The 22,871-nt window shown below is 40.9% G+C and overlaps 1 protein-coding gene across 1 annotated transcript in view; it reads left to right on the forward strand.

Moving 5' to 3' along the window:
- Positions 1–367: 367 nt before the first annotated feature.
- pgbd5 (piggyBac transposable element derived 5) overlaps positions 368–22,871 on the forward strand; it is a 75,909-nt gene continuing 53,405 nt past the window's right edge. Inside the window, exons 1-2 of the mRNA XM_069885069.1 lie at positions 368–867; positions 4,047–4,474. Of these exons, the coding sequence (XP_069741170.1) occupies positions 516–867; positions 4,047–4,474 (780 nt within the window). The 5' untranslated portion in view covers positions 368–515. The remainder of the gene's footprint in view (positions 868–4,046; positions 4,475–22,871) is intronic.

A 22,871-nucleotide genomic window follows, 5' to 3' on the forward strand; every position in this document is an offset into this window, starting at 1 on the left:
CGAATCTTTGGTTTGAAAAGAGAACACATTTTAACTGCACCATGGCTCATTTAGATCCTACTCGTACCTTGGCTGTTACTGCTATTTGTCCCATCTATGCAAGATGCCGCTTCCACCCGGACCATCAGCCGTTCACTTTCATACTATGCTACAGTCGTCAGGTGCCGCACCGGCTCAGTCAATCGGATACAGGTGTTGCGCGCGTCTCGTCTATTGGCTGCAGATGCCGCACCTGCTCCATCCATTGGTTACAGGTACCGCACCCGCTTCGTTCATTGGCTGCAGGTGCCGCGCCCGCTCCGACCATTGGCTGCAGGTGTCGTTCGAGCTCCGACCATTGGGTGCAGGTGCCGCACTCGCTGAGTTCATTGGCTGCGAGTGTCGCAGCATCTCCAACCATTGGCTGCAGACGCCGCACCCGCTTCATCCCTTGAGCGGCCGGTGCCGCTCGCAGTCCCGGGCTCGCAGCCTGCCCAGTAGATGCCGACATGCGCAATTAGTGCCCCTTCATTTCCATGGCGACCGAGGAGGTGGCAGCGGCTCGCCGGAAGGCGCTGTCCCTGCTCCGGGCGGCCCGTTCCCGCTATGAGAGCCTGCAGATCTCTGATGATGTGTTCGGGGAGTCCGGCGGCGGCAGCAGCAGCGATGACAATCCGTTTTACAGCACGTCGGCGGGCAGCTCGCAGTCCGACTATGAGGAGGGTGAGGAAGAGCCGGGGGAGGTGAGCAGGAGGGCCGCCGGTACCGGTCGTGAGCCGGGCGAGGAAGAAGAAGAAGAAGAGGAGGAGGAGGAGGAGGAGGAGACGGCGGCCGGCTGGACGGAACGACTGAAGGACATCACCTTTCCTCCGTTCACTGACTCGACCGGTGAGGGTCGATGGGGAAGGGTCGGACTCGCTTGTGGTCTGGGTCGGTAAGCTCTGTGACACCTGCAGCTCTGTGGGCAGTTGCAGCCTCCCTGACACGCACCCGGCAGCCACACGAGCTCCAAAGGCTGGGCGTATTTGTTTGTAGCTCCTTCTTCACGCTCTTTCTGTCTTGTCCATGGTGGTGCAAGTGTCCAAGCCCCGTTTCTGTTTAGACTCACTTTCCCATGCTCTGCTCTCCCTGGCAATGAGATCTCTATTCCCCGTGCGATTTTTGTGATTTGATTTGAACGAATAACCCGATACTTTTACTAGGCAACTCATTTTAAGTAACTGTGATTGAAACAGTTCTGCTTTTGATTTTTGTTCGAATTGCAATTAAATTAAGTGTTTGGTAAAACTGAGTTTTAGTTCATGTTCATTTTGTGAGCTATTGTGATTTAAAGGGAAATCACAATTCACTTCACTGCGGCTCGAAACGGAATCATATGCCTTTCTTATTTCTGTCTGGTTCGCCACCCCTATTCCCTCAAGTAATGCTGTGGGTGAAACATTCATCTTTGTTTAGTTAACCGCCCCCCCCCCCCCCATTTTTGTACATAAATAATATACAACTTCAGTTCATTCGACCAAAGAAAGCTAGAAGCAAATGGTTCAGTAACGTGACCAGGGATTAGTGCATCTGGTGTTTTTATTTGTAAATTCTAGATTGCAGTATCTCTCCATAGCGGGTAAAAATCCAATTCCATTTATAAATGTTGAAGACCCTAATCTTTTCAACTGAAGATTTGGAGGGTGCAACCAAATTGATAGAATTTAGAATATTCCTTCCCTTTGGATATTAGTTCGGGAACTGATCATTCAACTTGGTTTCTATTCCTGAATGATTGTGGCCTTGTGCCATTATTTAGTTTAAGATGTGGGATTTGTTTATCTAATTTCTCAGGATCTCAGCATCATTAATAAATCAGCATATGATTTCTCATCTTTGGTTATCCTAGAAAAGGTGGCTTAAAAAATTTTTTTACATAATTGAAATTTACAGCACCTAAAGAGACCATTTGGCAGAAAGCAGACACTGTATTAATATCACTTCTGCAATATGCAAGATTTTGAATTGTCTTGACAGACTGTGGAGAGGATGTTTCTTGAAGGAGATTCTATAACTTATAAATAAGGGGTGGGGGGGTTCCCACTTAAGACTGAGATGTGGCTGTAATATTTTTCTTGCTGTACTGGGAGTCTTTTGAATTTTTTGGCCTCAAGGATCAATGGGAGTAAAGTTGTTGAATACTATTTTTAGATATGGGATGAAAGGTTGTGCCATGGGTAGTGGGGAATGCAGGATTGAAGGTACCATGAACTTGTTAAGCAGCAGAGCAGGCTTGGGGTGGGGGTGGGGGTGGGGGGGGGGGGAGTGCTATGCCTCTTTCCAGTTGGTATGTGTCTTTGTTCCTGGTCCATAACCTTTTTTTCCTGGTCCATGTTAAGGTTCTTTAAATTATCAAATTAGTACTTTTGAAGTATGGTGTGGATTTCTGCCTACAGAATCCTTTTGGACAGAGATTTCCAGATGCCCACTATTCATTTTGATTATGAAATAAAATCCTCAACTCTCTTAAATCTTCCTCCAATCAACTTTATTCAGGAATACATATTCTCATAATCCTTCTTAACCACTTGACTGTCTATCTTGCTTCCTTCAGGGATGTGCTGACATGTCTTCCAAGATCTCTCTGTAGATTTCATTTTATTACTTGAATTTCAATTCCTCAGCTGACATGGGCAGACATTTTTGGATCCTGAATTTGGATATTAGTTCCTTAATATCCATTATGTTGCCATACCTTTAACCCTTGTTCTTTTGGTGGTAGTGATTTTAGGTTTAAGAAGTTCTATATCGAGGCCAGACACATAGCATCCATGGTGTATTGTGTTGAGCACAATATCTGGATAATTTTGTAAATGAAATGGGTGGAGGTGGAGTGGAAAAAGCATAAGTAATGCAAAAGCAAATAAATTGCCATCCAGAATCCGTCTCGATAAGTCGTTCTGTCTTCCAAATCCTTTTGGGTTTTTCAGAGGAGGAAGACCAGCTACAAGCCTCCTAAAACTCTGCCAATGAATATACCAGCCCTTAATGTGCTAGATGTTTGTTCGAAGGGTTTGGTGCAGCACCACAGGAGTTACTGAAGCGAGAGCTGCAAAATTTTACCAGTAAGAGCAACTGCATTTCATTAATTTCAATCAATCCATCCAAAAAAAAAATGCATGCTACCAATGAAACCTTATCTGCTTCCCTTACCTCTGGAATTCTGTTCCCAGTTTATAGAATTTCTGCATTCAGAAACTTAAATGTGAAATTAACTGGTTAGTAGAACAGATAAATTGGGTGAGCTAATTCTCACTAAAACACCACTTAAATATTGTCTGCAGTTTTCATCTCCTGAATACTGAATTTAGGTCAAAGTGTGTGTTATTCAGGAACTTCAGAATTCCTTCCCTAAACATCTCCAATTTTTGTTGTTTACACCTTTTAAAATGCTTCACAAAGTGTACTTCTTTGATCAAGCTGCTGGCCATCTGCTGCGCGACCTATGTTTTTTCTTAAAAGTTTAATGCTATTGGGATAATTTCCTCTGTTAAAATCTATAGTACCATCCCAATTGTCTGGCATGTGCTGGACTTCGATGCCAGCTGATCAATTATGTTGGTTAACCCAGGGCTTTCCCAGGGCATTCTCTTGGCAAGGTCCCTCCATTAGCCTGGGTATTTCCCTGAAATGTCAGAGCATATTGGTTAGTAAAGTGCAGGGCAACTGAATTTTTAGTTCTATATAATATGAATCTCTACTGTCCCTTTACCAAGCTTCTCCCTCTCCTGCCGTACTTAATGTAGATCATTGCCCAAACTGAACACTCTATTTAATGGAGTCTAACTAAGAACTATGAAGTGAATAATGGGTGAAGGCTCTGCTAATGCTTAGCCATACTGCAACTGTCCAAATAAAGTTGGGTCAAATAGGATTTTCCCAGACTGTTTTGCACTGCGGTAAACCAAATGTTTTATGCACACCACAATGCAAGAGTGCTTATTTCTGTTAACAACATTTGGTTGATTATTTATTTCCTTTATGACACTGTAATTGAACCAGTGTTTCTCTTTTGTTTACTTCCACAGGTCCTGTACATAAAATGCCATTAAATGCAAGTGCAATTGACTTCTTTCAGCTCTTTGTCCCTGATAATGTTATAAGGAATATGGTTGTTCAAACAAATATGTATGCCAAAAAGTACCAAGAAAAATTTGGCCTTGATGAAGGTTGGAGTGCTGTTAGTCTTCCAGAGATGAAAACCTTCTTGGGATATATGATTTCCACCAGCATTCACCACTGCGAGTCTGTCCTCAGTATATGGAGCAGTGGGTTTTATAGCAACAAAAGTATTGCCTTGATGATGACACAAGCCAGATTTGAAAAGATCCTGAAATACTTCCATATTGTAGCATTTCGATCCAGCCAGTCAACACATGGTCTATATAAAATTCAACCTTTTTTGGATTGCCTACAAATGACATTTGATACAGCATTCAAGGCTTCTCAAACCCAGGTACTGGTAAAATGCATCATAAAATATTTCCTGTTACATTATTAACCTTTTCTCATTGGATTTTCAGTTTGTTGGTCGAGTAGAATTTATTCATGGTTTACCTTGAAATTTACCTTGCCCCATTGAAATTGTATGATGCAAGTTCCACAAATGTAAAAGTGTTCTTTCATGCCATCATGTGTAATACTAGATCTTTGCCCCATAGATTTTGCTTGTCTGCAATGAATAACAGCAACCATTGCTATAATGTTGGCTCCCTGTTGGGATTCAGCAGATGGTGAGCTCTGGGGATACTGGGCATAGCTGTACAAGGTTAAGAATATTCAAGGAAGGGACAGTCTTGGAGAGATGGAGCATTTAATGTGGCTCATGAAAGGAGGCACAGGAATGAATTAAAAGGAAACAGATGATTCCAGATTTTACTTTCAAAGGTTGATTTGATAATGCTTGAGTCTCTCTTTCTCTATCCTGTCTCCTTTCCTCCATCTCCCTGCCCCCTTCTCTCTCTCTCTCTCTCTCTCTCTCTCTCTTGTTGGAGGGCTATCTTCTTCCCCATCTTTTTTTTTCTTTTCCACTCTCCCACCTGTGAGCCAGTGCTCCTCCCCTGTCCCTTTCTCCCTTCTATCTTGCTCACCCTGCCTTTTTTATTTTGCCACTTTTTGTTCGTACCTGACAAGGGGCCCAGGCCCCAAAATGTTGGTTGCCCTCCACTTCCTATGGGTGCTGTGTGACCTCCTGAGTTTTTGCATCCCATTTGTATATTGAAAATGATTGTTGTCTAGCTTAGTCCAATATGAGGTACTGTGGGGTATCTGTGAAAGCAGCAGTATATTTCTAGTGCTGTTATTGCGACGACGATAGATTTGGGTCACAGAATGAACTCTGTGTACTTTCTTGACCTTGACTGTCATTTAGGTTATGGGGGGAAAAAAATAATTTTTGGTAAAACATCCAGTTAACACCCTGTCATCCTTGGTCATGTGCTCTCGTGATATTTATGACTGTTCTCTGTGCCCATGCAAGATATCTTTACAGTTCCTGGAAATAATTGAACTGCAAAATGCCACAAATATGAAAAGCTGGAGGCTTTCAGATGGCGTGAACTATCCTCTCCTTTCGCTTCATTGCCTTTGTCCTTTCATAGTAGTTACTCTGGTTATTGACAAAGTCCCTTGCGTTTGTTATTTCTGACATTTTACCTGCTCCATCGCTCAAATCTTGCTCTCACTGATCCTGTGACCCACATGCCTTCACATTTAAAATGCCACCAAACTACTTTATCAGACGAATATTCAAATTTTAAAGATTTTTCACTGCCATGAATAGCCTTATCTGTAAGTTGCTAATTAGTTTGGGTTTTAATTAATCTATTGTCTGATTTCTTAATTAAATGTAGTAATAGAAATTTACTACTGTGACAATGGAAATTGGCAACTGATTAGACAAGCAGACTGATTTTTATTCACGAAACCCAGCTACAATGGAAAAGTCAGATTTTTTTTGTATTAGCTACTTTATGAAGCAAGTGGCTGTATATTCAAATCTATTTTTGACATGTAAACTACCCTCTGAAAAGCTCCAAACATTAAGGGTAACAACCTTAAAATGTCTGATTTTTCTTTTCACCAAACTCTTTGGTCAGCTGAATGAAAGATATGATCTTCGCTACCTCAACACAGGAATATTTATGTAATCAATAAATTGCCATTTGAGGGAAGTTCTCTTGTCTCAGCAAGAGTTAAAAGAACAGTCGGATTTGATATTTGAGCATATTCAGAATGGCATATGTGTACTCCGAGTTATTTTTAGATAATTTCCGAAGAGACAACTGTGCTTGCAGAATGAACAATCAATAAGAACCCATTATTGTTGGCAGTAAGTGATAGTTAGTGAGCTGGCCAGCTCTTAAAATAGTACATATGAAGGCTATCACATGACATCCTGGCTCGTTAAATACCTGACGTCATTTGCAAAATGTTCTTGTTGGAGAAAGGGAGCAAGAAAAAGGACCTAAATTCATTCAGCAAGTGTTCTGCAGGAATATTTGATAGAGCAGAATAAGAGGATGAAGGAATCACTGTAGGCCTTATCTGCTAATGTATGACACCATGCTATGCACAAATACGCAAGTGAGAAGGATAGAAAAGGTAGAGGGTATTCATGTGAATGAGCTGGAAAGGGTGAGAAGATGGAATGTAATGTTTGGAAAGGAGTCAGGAGGTTGTTGGAATAGAAATTTTTTTTTTAAAAGTGAGATCTTTAAACAATGCAGAGGAATCTATTTGATTTCAAGCTAAAATGTCATGGGGAACAAATACATTGAATTTTTTAAATTGTCTCTAGTACCAAAATACAGCAAGATTTGTTTTTCATGCTATCCAGGCAATATAACAAGACAGCAGGTAGGACAATAATTACAAATAAATAGTCAAGTTAGTGAGAAAATAGTGTGGTATGTAGTGTAGCAGTGCAGGTGTGGAGAAAAGTACAAAACTAAAATGCAGAGAATAGAGAAAAGTAGTTATAAAAGACAGTGTAAGGTCATCATCCTCTGCCAGTGCAAGATCCATTCAAGAGTCTGATGACAGTAGAAAAGAAACTGTCTTTGAATCCAGAGATTTGTGTGTGTATATTCTGCCATCTTACTGGGTCTACACAAATCCCTGAAACACCTGGACAGCAAAGATGCAGTCATCAGGATGCTCTTTATCAATTACATTTTGTTGTTTAATGCCATCATCCCCTCAAAACTGGGAGTTAACACCCCACTGTGTAATTGGAGCATGGATTTCCTCACCTCCAGACCCTAATCATTGAAGATTAGTAAGAACGTCTCCTCCACAATCTCCATCAGTACCGGAGCACCACAGGGCTGCATTCTTAGCTCCCTGTTCTACTCATTTTACACCTACGACTGTGTGGCTCGGTACAACAACACTGTCTACAAATTTCTGGATGATGTCACTATAGTGGGTTGTATAAAGGAAGGGGATGAGCCAGCACACAGGATGGAGATTAAAATGGTGCACCAACAACAACCTTGCACTCAATGTCACCAAAACTAAGGAGCTGATTGTTGACTTCAGGAAAGGAAAGCCAGAGGTGCACAATCCAGTGATCATTGGGGGATCAGAGGTGGAGAGAGGGAGCACATTTGTTCTTAGGAGTTACTATCTCAGAGGATTTTTTTTCTGGATCATACACATCAATGGCATCATGAAGAAAGCACGTCAGCTCCTCTACTTCCTCAGGATTTTGTGTAGGTTTGGTATGACACCAGAAACCTTGCAAATTTTTACAGAGGTGTGGAAAGTGTGCTGACTGGTTGCATCAAGGTCTGGTATGGGGATACCAATATCTCTGAGCCTAAAACCCTCTAAAAGGTAGTGGACACAGCCCAGGACACCACAGGTAAAACCATCCCCACAAATGAGTGCATCTACAGAGAACACTGCTCATCACCCAGCACAAACTCTGTTCTCGCTGCTGTCCTCAGGAAAGAGGTATGGGTGCCACAAGACTAGCACCACCAGGTTCAGGAACAGCTGCTACCCCTTCACCATCAGACTCCTCAACCACAAACTCAATCATGGACTAATTTAAGGACTTGAATGTGCATTTCATAAATTTTTTTTGTTCTATCTGTATTACGCAGTTTGTTTACGTTCATTATCTGTTTACACTATGCTGTTACGAGCCCAGAGATCCCCAAAACCCAGCAGCAATAGAAATTCAAGACAAATAGTTACTTAAACAAAAGTTGCTTTTAATGATCTTTAAACATGAAAACAGAATCAAACTTTAACTTATTACTATTAAAATCCTAACTTAACCATCTTCTAATTCTAAGTGCACGTGTATGTAATGTGTGTACAAGTTCAGAAAAATTATTTAATTCACAGTCCAATCTCACTTCTCACTCCTCCAAGTTCACTGGTATCAGGCAGTACTTATACTGTGCACATTTATGAATTTCACCAGACTTTGGTGCTTGAAAGGTAAATGGTTACCGCTCAGGAAGGTTCTTGTCAGTTTTCAGAGAGAGATTTATTGTTTATTGGACACACACAACTGATTCTTTCTGATCAGTCACTTCAGTGTCTTGCTGAAGAAACTTGCCCCATCAAGGTTTTCCAGATGATAACTTCTTTCTTTCAGGTCACCACGGAGTTCCTTTTCGTTTCCCTTATTTCAAGTGAAACATTATAAGCCAGCCATCTCCTCATGTATGGACCACAAGGGTTTTGACCAGGCTGAACTAAGAACTCACAACCCATCTTCCAAATAGGATTTTTCCACAAGCTTGCCAGCTTGTCCTGTTCCAGTCTCAGCTGCTGCTGCTGAACTGTAGAACTCATCGCTCAAACCACATGGCCCTCTTAGAACAGCCAACTGCACTCAGACAGACTGCGACTCCAGACCTAATCTTCTGAGTTCGTTTATCTGTTGCTTTCCAAAATAATAATCCATTACTCCACAGCAGGTCCAATTAACACCTACTTGTGAAATCCTTATAGGCATCCTTCAAAGTTTTTCAAAAGCACTTGGAGCCTGAACTGTCTGGCTTGAGCAGAGCTCATTTTAAGTGAGATCTGTTTTGAAGTGTTTGTATGTGACCTACACTTTTAAAACAAAACGTGCCACAATTTATCTCCTTCAAAACCTATCTATATACAATATAAAATATAACATAATCTGTCACAGTACAGTTTATTTTTGCGCTACCAATTCGTGGTAATTCTGCTGCACTCGCGGGGAAAAAGAATCTCGGGGTTGTATGTGATGTGTGTACTCTGTCAATAAATCTGAAATCTGACAGAAGCATTGGGAGAAGATCATATGATTGCGGTGAGCTGAATCCTTCAATATTTTAGCAGCTCTTCCAAGACAGCAAGAGGTATAGATGGAAATGATGAAGGGGAGGTTCCCTATGCTCAATCCTAGAGTGATGGGGTCCTCATGCACCTTGCAACTGGTGATGTAATCTAGTTAGAATGTCTGAAATCCCCTTTACTATCAATGAATCTATAGTTGGAAATGTCAACGAGTATATGCAACGTGCAAGAATAATTTTCTTACTGCATAGCAAAGTTCCAAAAATTTAAGAAAATCGTCACTGAAAACAATCTCCTTGATGGTTAAATTGGTATTGCTTGAGCATTGCCTGGTGCCCCTAACAATAGGCGAAAGAGAAGCAAAAGAAAGCCCCTTCAGTGTCACTGAGTGTCTGCCAAGTTGCCTCCTGTGCTCATGCAGCCTCTACAGCTGCACAGACTCCCGTTCAAACCATCGGCAACCCTCCGACAAAATCAGGAAGCCTTCAGTGCCCAAGGCCTTTTGGGGGCTGCTTCTTGGCCTCAGCACCTTCTCAAATTGTTTATTTCACCAATATATTTTGCATGCATTTTTCCTTTTTTGGCAGTGAAGAGAGCCAAATGTTTTCCACTAAATAATTTAAACTACTGGGTGCACAAAGTGAGATCCCTGACTATTCTTGTACTGTGCTGAGGGTGGATGTATTAAAGTCATGCATTTTTGAATTGAGATGTCTCATAAGACAGAACATCATTTGTTAGCAACCTGATGGCGCAAATACAAGAAGACTAGGGGAGAATTATTTTCCAATCTCTAGGTCACAGATTAACCACGAGAAGTGGACATACAATATCAATTAGCTTGTCTTACTTTAACAGATGCTCCCCAACTGAATATAATTCCTGGAGGTGGTTTCTGTTAGAGTTGAGAATTGTAGCTGTATATATTTAGTGGGAGTATTGATTTTCTTTCCACAACAGATGCTGGGTTCAAACAAGAAGAGTAGAGATTAGAACCAAGCTTTTTTAGCATTGTAGACAACAACATTAGTGTCATTAGCTCAAGAGTTCATTAGCTCAGTGATGGCTTTTTTAAAATTTCCTCCGATTAAATCAGCATTTCAAATAGAGAACACAAGCCTTCTTAATCTTCTACTGATTAATACAATATTTAAATTGTACTAGAATGGCTTACCTGTGCTGCTGAGATCCGTGACCCTTGTTTATTCTGTGCATTTTGAGAATACCAGTAAAAGCTCAGTATTTGGTGGGAAAAATAGCCCTGATATATTGATGGGATTAAACCCATTATTTTCTGTAACATAGCAAAAGATAAATTGCTGAAAGATTTGGCAGTAAAGCAGCTTCTATGAAGGCTGAACGACCAAAGTAACTGCCCACACTAAATATCTGAGACTCTCATTTGTACAAAACAATATTGATGTATTTATTTTTATCAATATAACATTTGTCCTGAATATGGATTTTGTCTCTATGTGTGGTGTATCTGGTTGTTGTCTGCGTGTTTTGCACCGAGGACCAGAGAATGCTGTTTCTTCAGGTTGTTCTTGTACAATCAGATGCTAATAAACTTGACTTGAAAAAGATGATCAATATTTTGAGTTGAGATCCTGTTGCAGGGTCTCAGCTGGAAACATCAACTTTCAGATGCTGCTTTATCAATTTAGATTCCTTAAACAGCTTGTTTTTTCTCTCTCGATTCAAGCCCAGGCAGCTTTTGTCTTCTTCATCATGTATGACTCGTCTTTCTCCAGCTGACTTTTGTTTTTCTTGCTCCTCTCTCCCTTTGTCTGACCTCTGTAGATCTACTGCCCCTGTACCAGAAAACAGAAGTGGAATTTGGTCATTCAGCCCATTGTCTTGGCCCTGCCATTACATCATGGCTGACTTCTTATCCTTTTTAACTCCTATCTCCTGCCTTCTCCCTGTAACCCTTGATTCCCTTCTTAATCAAGAACATCTATTTTCAATGTACCCAAAGACTTGTTCTCTTCAGAGGAAACAAATTCCATAAATTCACCACCCTCTGGGTAAAGAAATACCTCCTCATCTCTGTTCTAAAGGAATATTGTTGATTTCTGAGGCTGTGACCTTTGGTCCCAGACTCTCAAATGTCATGTTTCATCCCTGCCTGGTTCACCCTTCCCGGTTCACCCTTCCCACACCATCCTTTTTACATTAGCTTCTTCTCTGCATTTAACCAGTATTGATAAAGATCTTTGGGTGGATAAGCCAACCATTCTTTTTCTCCCACTGAATCTGTTTGATCTGCTGGGTTCTTCCAGCAGATGATGTTTAGCTTCTGCTTCCTGTGTGTCTCCATGATGTTCATTCCATGTTCATACAGAGTCTGGGGATTGTAATTGATGACCATGGGCATTAAAGCAATGAGGTTGTAGCTTCAGATGCTTTTTATTGTAGACTGGCCAATATGTTTGACAACAAATAATGAAAAGTTGACCATTAATTTTCTGTTTATGAAACTCTGCTGTGCAAATAAAATAGTTCTGCACCTTGTATACAGTGCCCTTCATAATGATTGGGACAAAGGCAAACTTTTCCTTTATTTGCTCCAGTGCTCCACAGTTTTAATTTTGTAATTAAAAAAAAATTCATGTGATTGAAGTGCACATTCCAGATTTTAGACAAGGTTATTTGTATACACTATGGTTTAACCATGTAGAAAGTGCAGCACTATTTAGACATAGTTCTTTCATTTCAGGGCTCCATAATTTTTGGGACATTTGGCTTCGCGGGCTCTTGAGTTCTCAGGTATGTGCAGGGATAAGAGAACTAGGGTTGCTTCTAGGCTTTTGATCACCTTTGGAGTCTGCAGTTGCCATTTTTCAACACGAGGAACAGAGTTGTTTGAATGAAAGTCAAAGAAGCCTTTGAGGCTGGAAAAAAAAACAATAAAACAGTAAGAGACATCACCCAGACCTTGGGATTATCAAAATCAATTGTTTGGTACATCATTAAAGAAGAGCGTGCTGGTGAGCTCAGTAATTGCAAAGAGAAAGGAAGACCTCCTCTCCTGATGATGAAAGAATTCTGATTCCGATTTCAGAATCGGATTTATTGTCAGAGTATATACACGACATCACATACAACCCTGAGATTCTTTTTCCAGTTGGTGAGGCAGAATTACCACTTATTGATAGTGTACCCTTTTTTGCACCGTGTTTACTTGTAATCAAATAAAGAACTAATCAGATAATGAATCAGATAATGAAACAGTGCAATACAGAGAGAATAAAAAAATCAATTAATTGCACAAGTCAGAGTCCTTAAATAACTCCATGATTGAGTTTGTTGTTGTGTCTGGTGGTGCGGGTCTTGTGGCACCTATACCTTTTTCCTGATGGCAGCAGCGAGAATGGAGCGCATGCTGGGTGGTGTGGATGCTTGATGATTGCTGCTGCTCTCTGACAGCAGCGTTCTCTGTAGATGTTCTCAATAGTGGGGAGGGTTTTGCCTGTGAGTTTTTGGGTTGTTTTCCCCTACCTTTTGCAGGGCTTTATGCTCGGGGGTATTGGTGTCCCCATACCAGACCGTGATGCAACTAGTCAGCATACTTTCCACCAAGCATCTGTAGAAATTTGCCAGGGTTTCTGGTGTCATACCAAACCTCCACAAACTCCTGAGAATAAATATGCTCACCTTCTCCACCTCTGATTTCCCCCCCAACCCCGTGATCACTGGATTTTATATGCCTGGCTTACCTTTCCTGATCAACAATCAGTTCCTTAGTTTTGGTGACATTGAATGCAAGGATGTTGTTGGTGCACCATTCAGCCAAGTTTTCAATCTCCGTCCTGTAAGCTGACTCATCCCCTTGGTATCGGCAAATTTAGATGGTGTTAATCATGTGAACCTTTTGCTTACAAATTAAAACTATGGGGCACAGGGATAAATAAAGGAAAAAGTGTTTTTGTCCCAAACATTATGGAGGGCACTATATATGTATGTCTATATGTCCATGTATGCTTGTCTGTCTGCTTGGTACACTTGATACATTTTTCCCTTGCTAGTCATCGAACTCTGGCTTTACTTTGGAGAGTACTACATTTGAGCGGCACAACAAAATAAGGCAGTGGCCAAAACTGGGTGTGGAGGAACAGAGTGATTTTTTTTAAAGTATGTCAGATGTTTTGAAGTCAAAAATACACACAAGGGATGGTCTACTTTTATTCGGGTAACAATAGGGAGGCTGTGATATAATTACATAGTATACTTGTTATTGCTACTTTGTCAGTGTTAGAACACAGAACATTAGAGCACAGGCCCTTTGGCCCATGATGTTGTGCCACCTATATATTCCTACCTAAATAAATACTAAACCCTACCTTGTTACCCTCTATTTTTCTTCCATTCATGCACCTGTCTAGGATTCTCTTAAATGCCCCTAATGTTTCAGCTTCCACCTCCATCCCCTGGCAAGGCATCCCAGGCACCCACAACTCTGTTTTTAAAAGTTTTTTAAAAATTACCCCTGATGTCTCCTTTAAACTTTCCTACCTTCACTTTGTACAGATGTGCTCGTCTGGTCACCATTTGACAGGAAAGATTGGATTTGCATTGAAGAAGGTGTCAAGAAGGTCTATAAAGATATTGATAGAGTTGAAAGGGCAAATTGGACATGTTGTTGTTTCCCTGTGAGAGGGAAGGCTGGGAGGAGTATAAATGGCAAGATCATATATCTCAGGCCTGAGGAGTCAAAACTAGAACATCAGAGAGGAGATGAGGAAGGGCTTTTTTTTTTAAAAAAGAAAAGTAGGGGGGAAATCAGAAACCTTTTGTTTGAAAGGATTGTAGAGACTGATTTTACAAAAAGTTGCTAATGTATTTATAATCACTTGAGCATTAGAGCAAACAGGCCCTCATTCCTTCTAATCTGTGCTGAACCATTATTCCGTCTAATCCCACTCACCTGCCCCAAGTAAATATGTCTCCAACCCCACCCCCCCCCCCCCCCCCCACCACAGGAATGCAGTGCTAGTTTTTTAGGTGCTGGAGCTCACCAAAAATGCCAACAAGAAGGTGCCTGGAGCAGCCCACTGAGTTGCTGGAGATGCTCCCTGAGGTGCTGAAGCAGTGTCCCAGTTGTTATATATAGAGAATTTAGGTTAAAATGGCTTAAGTTAAAATGTGATGATTAATCATAAAAAGGGAAGCCAGAACGGACAGGGAGCTTACTAGCAGCCAAGGACAAAAGGTTCAGCTGGATATGTTTTTTTAAACATATCTTTCCATGGTCATAGTGAGAGACATGCAGGAGACAAAAGATTGATAAGAAGGGTGAGAAACAGAATTTAGTGTATGTAGAGTTCGCAGCGTACGTAACGAACGTGATAATTAAAAATGCAGTTGTACTTAGAATGCTTTTGCAATACTAACCAATTAAAACAGTATTAATAAGTAGGGGAAGGGCAAACAACAAGGGTATAAAAATCAATGCACTGTATGTATCGGGGCTTAACTGGTGAGAAGCCAGTTGAGTCCAACTCTGCAGACTTGTAAATAAAGCTTGTCGTGTCATCAGTTTTAAAGAGACTCATGTGTGAGAAGTTTTATTTCTGACACCAGTGAGCTCCTGCACCACTCTCCCATCCATGTACCTGTCCATGGCAGCTCGTTCCACACTCCCACCGCTCTCTGTGTGAGGATGTTTCCCCCAATATTCCCTCTTCCCTTTCACCCTTAACCATGTCATCTGGTGTGTATCCCACCCAATCTCATTGGGTAAAATCCTACTTGCATTTACTCTATCTATACCCCTCATAATTTTGTGTACCTCTATCAAATCTCCCCTTATTTTTCTACACTCCAGGAAATAAAATCATAACCTACTTAACCTTTCTCTGTAACCCCGTTCCTGAAGTCTGGGCAATATCCTAGTAAATCTTCTCTGCATTTTTTCAATCTTATTGATATCTTTCCTGTAGTTTGTTATGAGCCCAGAGGACCCATAAACCCAGTAGCAATAGATATTCACCAAGACAAATGGTTACTTAAACAAAAGTTGCTTTTAATTATTTTCAAACATGAAAACGGAATCAAACTTTAACTTATCTATTATTAACTTAACCTAACTTAACCCCCCCCCCCCTTCTAATTCTAAGCGCATGTGTGTGTAAGTTCTTTGGTTCACAGTCCAATCTCACTTCTCATTCCTCTAGGTTCACTGGTTGCAGGCAATTCTTATTCTGTGCAGAGAGTTTAACATTTATTAAGTTCACCAAGCTTTGGTGCTCAAAAGGTAAATGGTTACTGCTCAGGAAAGTTCTTGTTGGTTTTCAGAGAGATGTGTTGTTCCAGGACATCCACAACTGAGGTACTTCCTTCAGTCACCTCAGTGTCTTGCTGACGAAACCTGCCCCATCAGGGTTCTCTAGATGATAACCTCTTTCAGGTCACCTTTGAGTTCCTTTTTGTTTCCCTTATTCCAAGTGAAATATTAAATAGCCAGTCCTCTTGCATGAACCACAAGGGCTTCAACCAGGCTATCTTCCACACTGGGGCTTCTTGCCAGCTTTTCCTGTTTCAGTTCCAATTGCTCTTGCTGGCTGAAACACAGTCAGAGTGATCTGGGTGTCTCTCTCACTCACACTGAGAGAAAATCTGTTTAACTCTCTCTGCTTACAAAACCACATGACCCTCTTACAACAGCAGACTCTTCTTTCCGACAGCAGAGGCTCCAGCCTGCTCCTTCATCTGTTGCCTTTGGTAAACAATAATCCATTAGTGACATCTCTTGAGCACTCTTCAAAGCTCTTGCAAAAAGAAGCCATATGTCTAGCATAGCTCCAGTGTTTCAAATAAGATCTGTTTTAAAGTATTTGCATGTGACCTACTTTAACAAACCTTTCCCAATTAATCTCCCAAAAACCATTTCTATATTCACAAGTTAAGCGACCAAAACTGCACACAATACTCCAAATTTGGCCTCACCAATGTCCTACACAAGTTTAACATAATATCCCAAGTCCTATACTTGGTACTTTGATTTGTGAAGGCCAATATGCCAAAAGCTCTTTACACCTGATCCACCTGTAATGTCACTTTCAGGGAATTATGTATTTGTATTACTCTCTGTCCTACCAAATCCTCAGTATCCTACCATTTACTATGTATTTCCAAAATGCCACACCTCACACTTGTCTGCATTAAATTCCATCTGACAATTTACAAACCATTTTTTTAGCTGGTCCAGCTCCCTCTGCAAATCTTCTTTGCCGACCAAACACCTCCAATCTTTGTGACATCTGCAAATGTGCTGATCCAATTTGATATATTATCATCCAGATCATTGATATAGATGCCAAACAACAATGGACCCAGCCTCAATCCTTGAGGCACACTACTAGTTACAGGCTATCAGTCAGAAAGGCAATCATCCACTACCATTTTCTGGCTTCTCCCATAAAGCCAATGTTGAATCCAGTTTACTACTTCACCATGTGAATACACAGTGCCTGAACCTTCCTGACTGACCTCCCATGTGGGACCTTGTCCAAGGCCTTACTGAAGTCCATGTAGACAACATCCAAGGCCTTTCCTTCATCAACTTTCCTGGTAACACTCAAAAATCTCTAAGATTTATTAAACATGAGCTACCACACACAAAGCCACGTTGACTATCCCTAATCAATCCCTGACTATTTAAATACTGGTATATCCAATCTCTTGGAGCACCTTCCAAAACATTACCTACTACAGATGTCACACTCACTGGCCTATAATTTCCTGGGTTATTTTTGGAGCCTTTTTTAAACAATGGGACAATATGAGCCACCCTCCATTCCTCTAGCACCTCACCTGTGGCTGAAGACATTTTAAATATATCTGCCAGGTCCCCTGCAATTTCTGAACTAGCCTCCCTCAAAGTCAAAGGTAATACTTTGTCAGGCCCTGGGGATTTATCCACCTTTGTTCGATTTAAGACAGTGACCTATTATCTGTCTAGGTTACATGATCTCACTGCTATTTGCCTCACTTCCCTAGACTCTGTCATTTTCCGAGTAAATGCTAATTAAAACAAAATCTTCCCCCATCTCTTCTGGCTCCATACATAGCTGACCACTTGGATCTATATGAGGACCAATTTTGTCCCTTGCTATTCTTTTGGTCATACCCGTAGAAACGCTGATCTCGTTGAATGGCGGAGCAGGCTCGAAGGGTCGAATGACCTACTCCTGCTCCTATCTTCTATGTTTCTATGCTTAGGAATTTCTTTCACCTTGTCTACCAAAGCAACCTCATGTTTTGAATTAGCCTTCCTGATTTCCTTCTGAAGTTTTTTCCTGCATATTTTACGCTCCTCGACTACCTCATTTGTTCCATGTAGGCTATCCCTGCTGTACACCTCTCCTTAACCAGATCCCCAATATCCATCAAAAACTAAAGTTCCCTATGCCAGTGAACTTTTCCTTTAATCCTGACAGGAACATATAAACTCTGTACTCTCAAAATTTCATCTTTGACGGCCTTCCTCTTTCCTGCACATCCTTGCCAAAAATCAACCTATGCCAATCCATGTTTTCTAGATCCTTTCTCATTTCCTTAAAATTGGCCTTTCTCCAATTTAGAATCTCAATCCAAGGATTAGACCTATCCTTCTCCATAATTAACTTGAAACTAATGGCATTATGATCACTGGACCCAGAATGTTTCCCTACACATACTTCTGTCACCTGTCCTGTCTCATTACCATAGGAGATCCAGTATTGCACTCTCTCTAGTTGGTACCTCAAAATATTGATTTAGGAAACTTTCCTGAACACATTTGGCAAACTCTAAGCCATCCAGCCCTTTGACAGTGTTGGAGTCCCAGTCAATAAAAGTGCATAACACCTGCCATTGTTTGGAATCTTCCAGATTTTGGAATAATTTAAAAAAATGGCAGTTCCTTTAAGCAAATGTGATGTTTCAAAATTGCACAAAACTGGGGCTGCACGGTGATAAATGAATTTAGAGAAATAAAGACCATGATATCACTAGCATTTTTTTAAATTTTAAAGTAAAACTTCAAAGTAAAACTGGCTCAGATATTTCAAACAGGGCAAATGCAGTAAACACACATTGCAGCTCAAACATTATGTCAGAATGAACTCTTTTTAAAGACTTCTGCCAATGTCGTCTGTTTAATTAAGAGGTTTCCGTCTAAGCAGTCTCTCTTTAATTGAATAAACAGACATAATCTCATGCTCACTGATAAATGAACGTTGTTCCATCCCGCCAATTAACTGATTGCACATTTTAACCCTATCATCAATGGATATTTTTTCACTTGTGCGCCCAATGTCTTCATCCTCATCACTGCTCTCCTCATGCTTATCGGTATGTCACGCCATTTCAGCAATTTCCCCATCACACAACGGGTGCATCATTGTCAATGTTGAGCACTTCTTCGATGTCAGCTGCCTCTAACATGTTTACATTTTCTGCTGCAACATTTTTGGCGCAGACAGTGAGGTTAGCGATCATCCTCCTCTCATTACTGACACGAAAACCTTCAAAGTCTTCACTGTAGGCTCATTTTCATTGAGCATCGTTGACACCAAAGTTTATACCAAGCGTGTTTTAATGTTGCTTCAGTTACATCTCTCCATGCATTAACAAGTGCATAAATTGCTGAAGCTTTTTTACCACAGATTTTAAGATATTTTATACCATAACGCTTCTTAAATTTTTGCAGCCAACCATGTGAATATTCACATTTACCCTCAAGGTTCAGTTCTTTGTGGAATTTTGAGCTTGTTTCATTACAAACAGTCCAATCAGTGGCATGGAATCATTTCTTCATTGTTGCACCTACTCAATAAGCACTTGGTCAATATCTACATTTTTTGCCCTATGCAAAGTTTTCCTTTTATTCATCAGTCTGTGGTCATCACACTTACTGTAAAAGTTCAACAACTGTTCTTTGTTTCCTCAAATCATCTATGGTGGACGACCCAACACCATAATCTTCTGTTAGACAACGCACAGACGCACCACTCTCCAACTCCCGCAATAACGCCACCTTCTGCGCAATCGATAATGAAAGATCTTTTCTGCACCTCATTGGTCCCCATAGGAGACTCTGCAGCTCTCTTTGGCATGCTCATCAGCTTCACAGAGGCTTCTGACTGGTAGTGTCGACGAGGAGGGCAGGTGGCGATGACGCTCGACTGTGAGGGGCTCTTATAAAGTAACGAACGCGCTAATCAGCAGCGGCGTCCGACAGAGAGTTGCTCTTATAAAGTGATAATTGCACTAATTAGCGATGGTGCATGCCATGAAGGGCCACTTATTAGGTGATGATACCACAAGTTATTGATGCAGAACATGTCAGGATACACAGGAGTTGAGCCAGGGTCATGTCAGGTTGTGTTTGGCACCAAACTCCATCTTTGATGAGCAGATGTCATTTACTGAAGAAAGTGCCAGGTTTTGGAAGTTGCTGATTTTTGGAATTATGGATAAAAGGTTTGGCACCTGTATGTGGAAAGTTTAAAAACCTGGACTATCACAGCTTATGTTTCCTACATCAGTCTGCTATCTCCCTACAGATTTGCTCCTCCAATTCTCTCTGATTGTTGAGTGGTAAATAATACAAAACCATGAATGTGGTCATCCCTTTTTCATTCCTCAGCTCCACCCATGTTAGCCCAGTAGATGAGCTCTCTGGTCTGTCTTGCCTGAGCACAGCTGTGATATTTTCCCTGATGAGAAATGCCATCCTCCCCCTTTAATCCCCCCATTCTATCGCATGTAAAGCAATGGAAGCCCAGAACATTGAGCTGCCAGACCAGCCCCTCTTGCAACCTAGTGACACTTATGGCCACAATGTCATAATTCCATGTGCCAATCCATATTCTGAGCTCCATCTGCCTTTCCTACAATACCCCTTGAAATAGATGCACCAAGAACACTATTTCCACTGTGCACAATCCTTTGATTTCTGTCTTTACATGCAATCTTAATATTAGCTTTTTCTCTTCCACTATCTGCTCTGGCACACTGGTTCCCATCCCCCGAGAAATCTAGTTTAAACCACACCTAGAGCAGCACAAGCAAACCTTCCCGCAAGGATATTAGTCTCCCTCCAGTTCAGATGCAAACCATCCCATCGGAACAGCTCACACTCTCCCTGGAAGAGAGCCCATTGATCCAGAAATCTGAAACCTGTGCTGCCTCCCCTTTCCCTCTCCTGACTGTCACCCAGGAACCTTGGAAGTGCCATGAATGTAGGTCTATAATTTGAGTGCTGGAAGATCTATTTAACACTTGGGTAGGGTAGCTCTTTCAACAGGCATTGACATGAATGCATGAGAGTTGTAAATTCAGAAGGGCTAATTGTCACATTCATCATTTGAATGATGAAATTCTTCTTGCTGAGTCTATAGTATGTTAGACCAATGGTTTTCAAACTTTTCCTTTCCACTCACATATCACCTAAAGTAATCCCTATGCCATAGGTGGTCTGTGATTAGTAAGGATTGTTTAAGGTGGTATGTAGGTGGAAAGAAAAAGTTTGAAAACTGCTGTTAGATTTTGCTTGAGAAAAATTGTCATTGGTCCATTTCCTCTGGAGTTATGAAACCATGCACAAAACGAGTCAATTAGGTACAATTAAAACAGTGGTTTTCAACCTTCATGTACCACCTTAAGTAATCCCTTACTAATCACAGAACACCTATAGCATAGAGATTGCTTAAGGTGGTATGTGAGTGGAAAGTAAAGTTTGAAAATCGCTTTGTTAGGCCAATCTGACAAAGTGGAAAATGCCCAGATATAAATACAGAAAATGACCAATATGATCTGGGGAATTACAACCCCATCACCAAAGAAGTGTGGAAGACATAAACTGCTATTCACTGACAATTAATGATTTCTTCATAGCTTTGGCTAAAGAGATAAACATAAAAGTGTAAGTAACAGCCCTTTATCATTAAGATAGCATTTGACTGAGTGTGGAATGGAAGAATTCTCGTAAAATACTAGTCAATGATAATTAGGGATATTTATTCCAATGGCTGATGTCTTACCTCAGCTAAAGGTAGATGGTTGTGATTTTTGAAAGTCATTCATTTCAGGGTCAGAATACTGTGGCTGTTTTTCAAGGTATGATTTCAGGCCCAGCCATCTTTAACAATGCCTTTTCTTTTATTTTTCCATCCTAAGATCAAATGTAGATATTTTACAAATTTTAAAAAAATTGATGTGGAGGTACTAGGAAATATAGAAAAACTGCTAGCTGAGGAACTGTGTACCTGCCTTTATTGGTGGGTTCGTGGCAGAAAGGGTTAGGACCTTCAGATTCTGGAAGTCCCCATATCGGAGGACTTCTGCCGGAGCCAGCATATCGAGGCAGCCTTGAAGAAGGCTGAAGTGCCAGTTGATGAAGTAGACAAAGATGATGTGGTCAAACAATAATCATGCCTTTTATTAGCAGAAACTCATGGTACAATAATGGAAGACAATAGGTGCATATACAGTTATATCCAAGGGGAGTAATGCACAGCCAATGTTAGTACAGCAAGGCTCACCAGAGGGGAGACAGGAGCTTGGCAGACATTCGCCACAAAGGCACATCAACTCCTCTACTTTCTTAGAAGTCTGAGGACATTTGGCATGTTGTCAAATACTCTTTCAAACTTCTACTGGTGTACAGTGAAAAGTATACTGACTGGAAATTCAAATGCCTAGGAATGCAGAAAATGGCAAAGGTATCCAAGTCCATCACTGGCACCCACCTCCGATCCAATGAAAGCCTCCATGTGAGACACTGCCTCATGAAGCAGCCAACATCTTAAAGGATCCCTTGGTTACAATCTCTTCTTGCTGCTACCTTCAAGCAGAAAATGCAGAAGCCTGAAATCCAGCAGCTCTTTGTTGAAGAAGAGTGTTTTTATCAGACTCTTGCATTTGCTCAGCTAGGCATACCGATACAGAACCTATCCTGAGTCTAACCAAATTCACCACACAGAATTCTGCTTTATATCTAGTAATGTGTGTAATTGCAGTACCAAAGTAACTATGCATTTATAAAATGTGCTACTTGTCGTCTCCCTAGTCCCATCCAGGGTTCCCTCAGCTGTCTCCTCAAAAGAGTTGTCAGTCGGGAAAATTACTTTCTTGGGGCTCTGGTGACAACAGTGTTATCCATTGAAAGAGTATCTCTAATAGCCTCTCGCTGTTTGGAGGGATTGAGGAGAGGCTGCACTAAGACTGGATGGATTATTTGATATTTTTGGGAGACTGGAATTGGATTAGTTGAAATATTAAAGGTTGGAAGGAGTGAGTGAAAACTGGAATAGATTGGGAGTAAGGCATGGATGTAATTGTTGAATATGTAAAATCAAAGATGGTGTGAAGGTAAAGGTAATGTTTGAACTAGAATATTGCCTAAATTACTTGTTTCTTCAATACTCAATGTCCCTACTCTGTTTTAAAGCCGTTAAAATCATACCTGGTTCAACCTCCAGAAATTAAAAAAACTAATTGGAAAACTCCCTTATCACTATCACTGTTAAAGTTTTTAATATCTTGTTTATCTTCAAACCTTTTGGGTTTGT

The sequence above is a fragment of the Narcine bancroftii genome, chromosome 6 (assembly GCF_036971445.1).
Source record: "Narcine bancroftii isolate sNarBan1 chromosome 6, sNarBan1.hap1, whole genome shotgun sequence".
NCBI lineage: Eukaryota > Metazoa > Chordata > Chondrichthyes > Torpediniformes > Narcinidae > Narcine > Narcine bancroftii.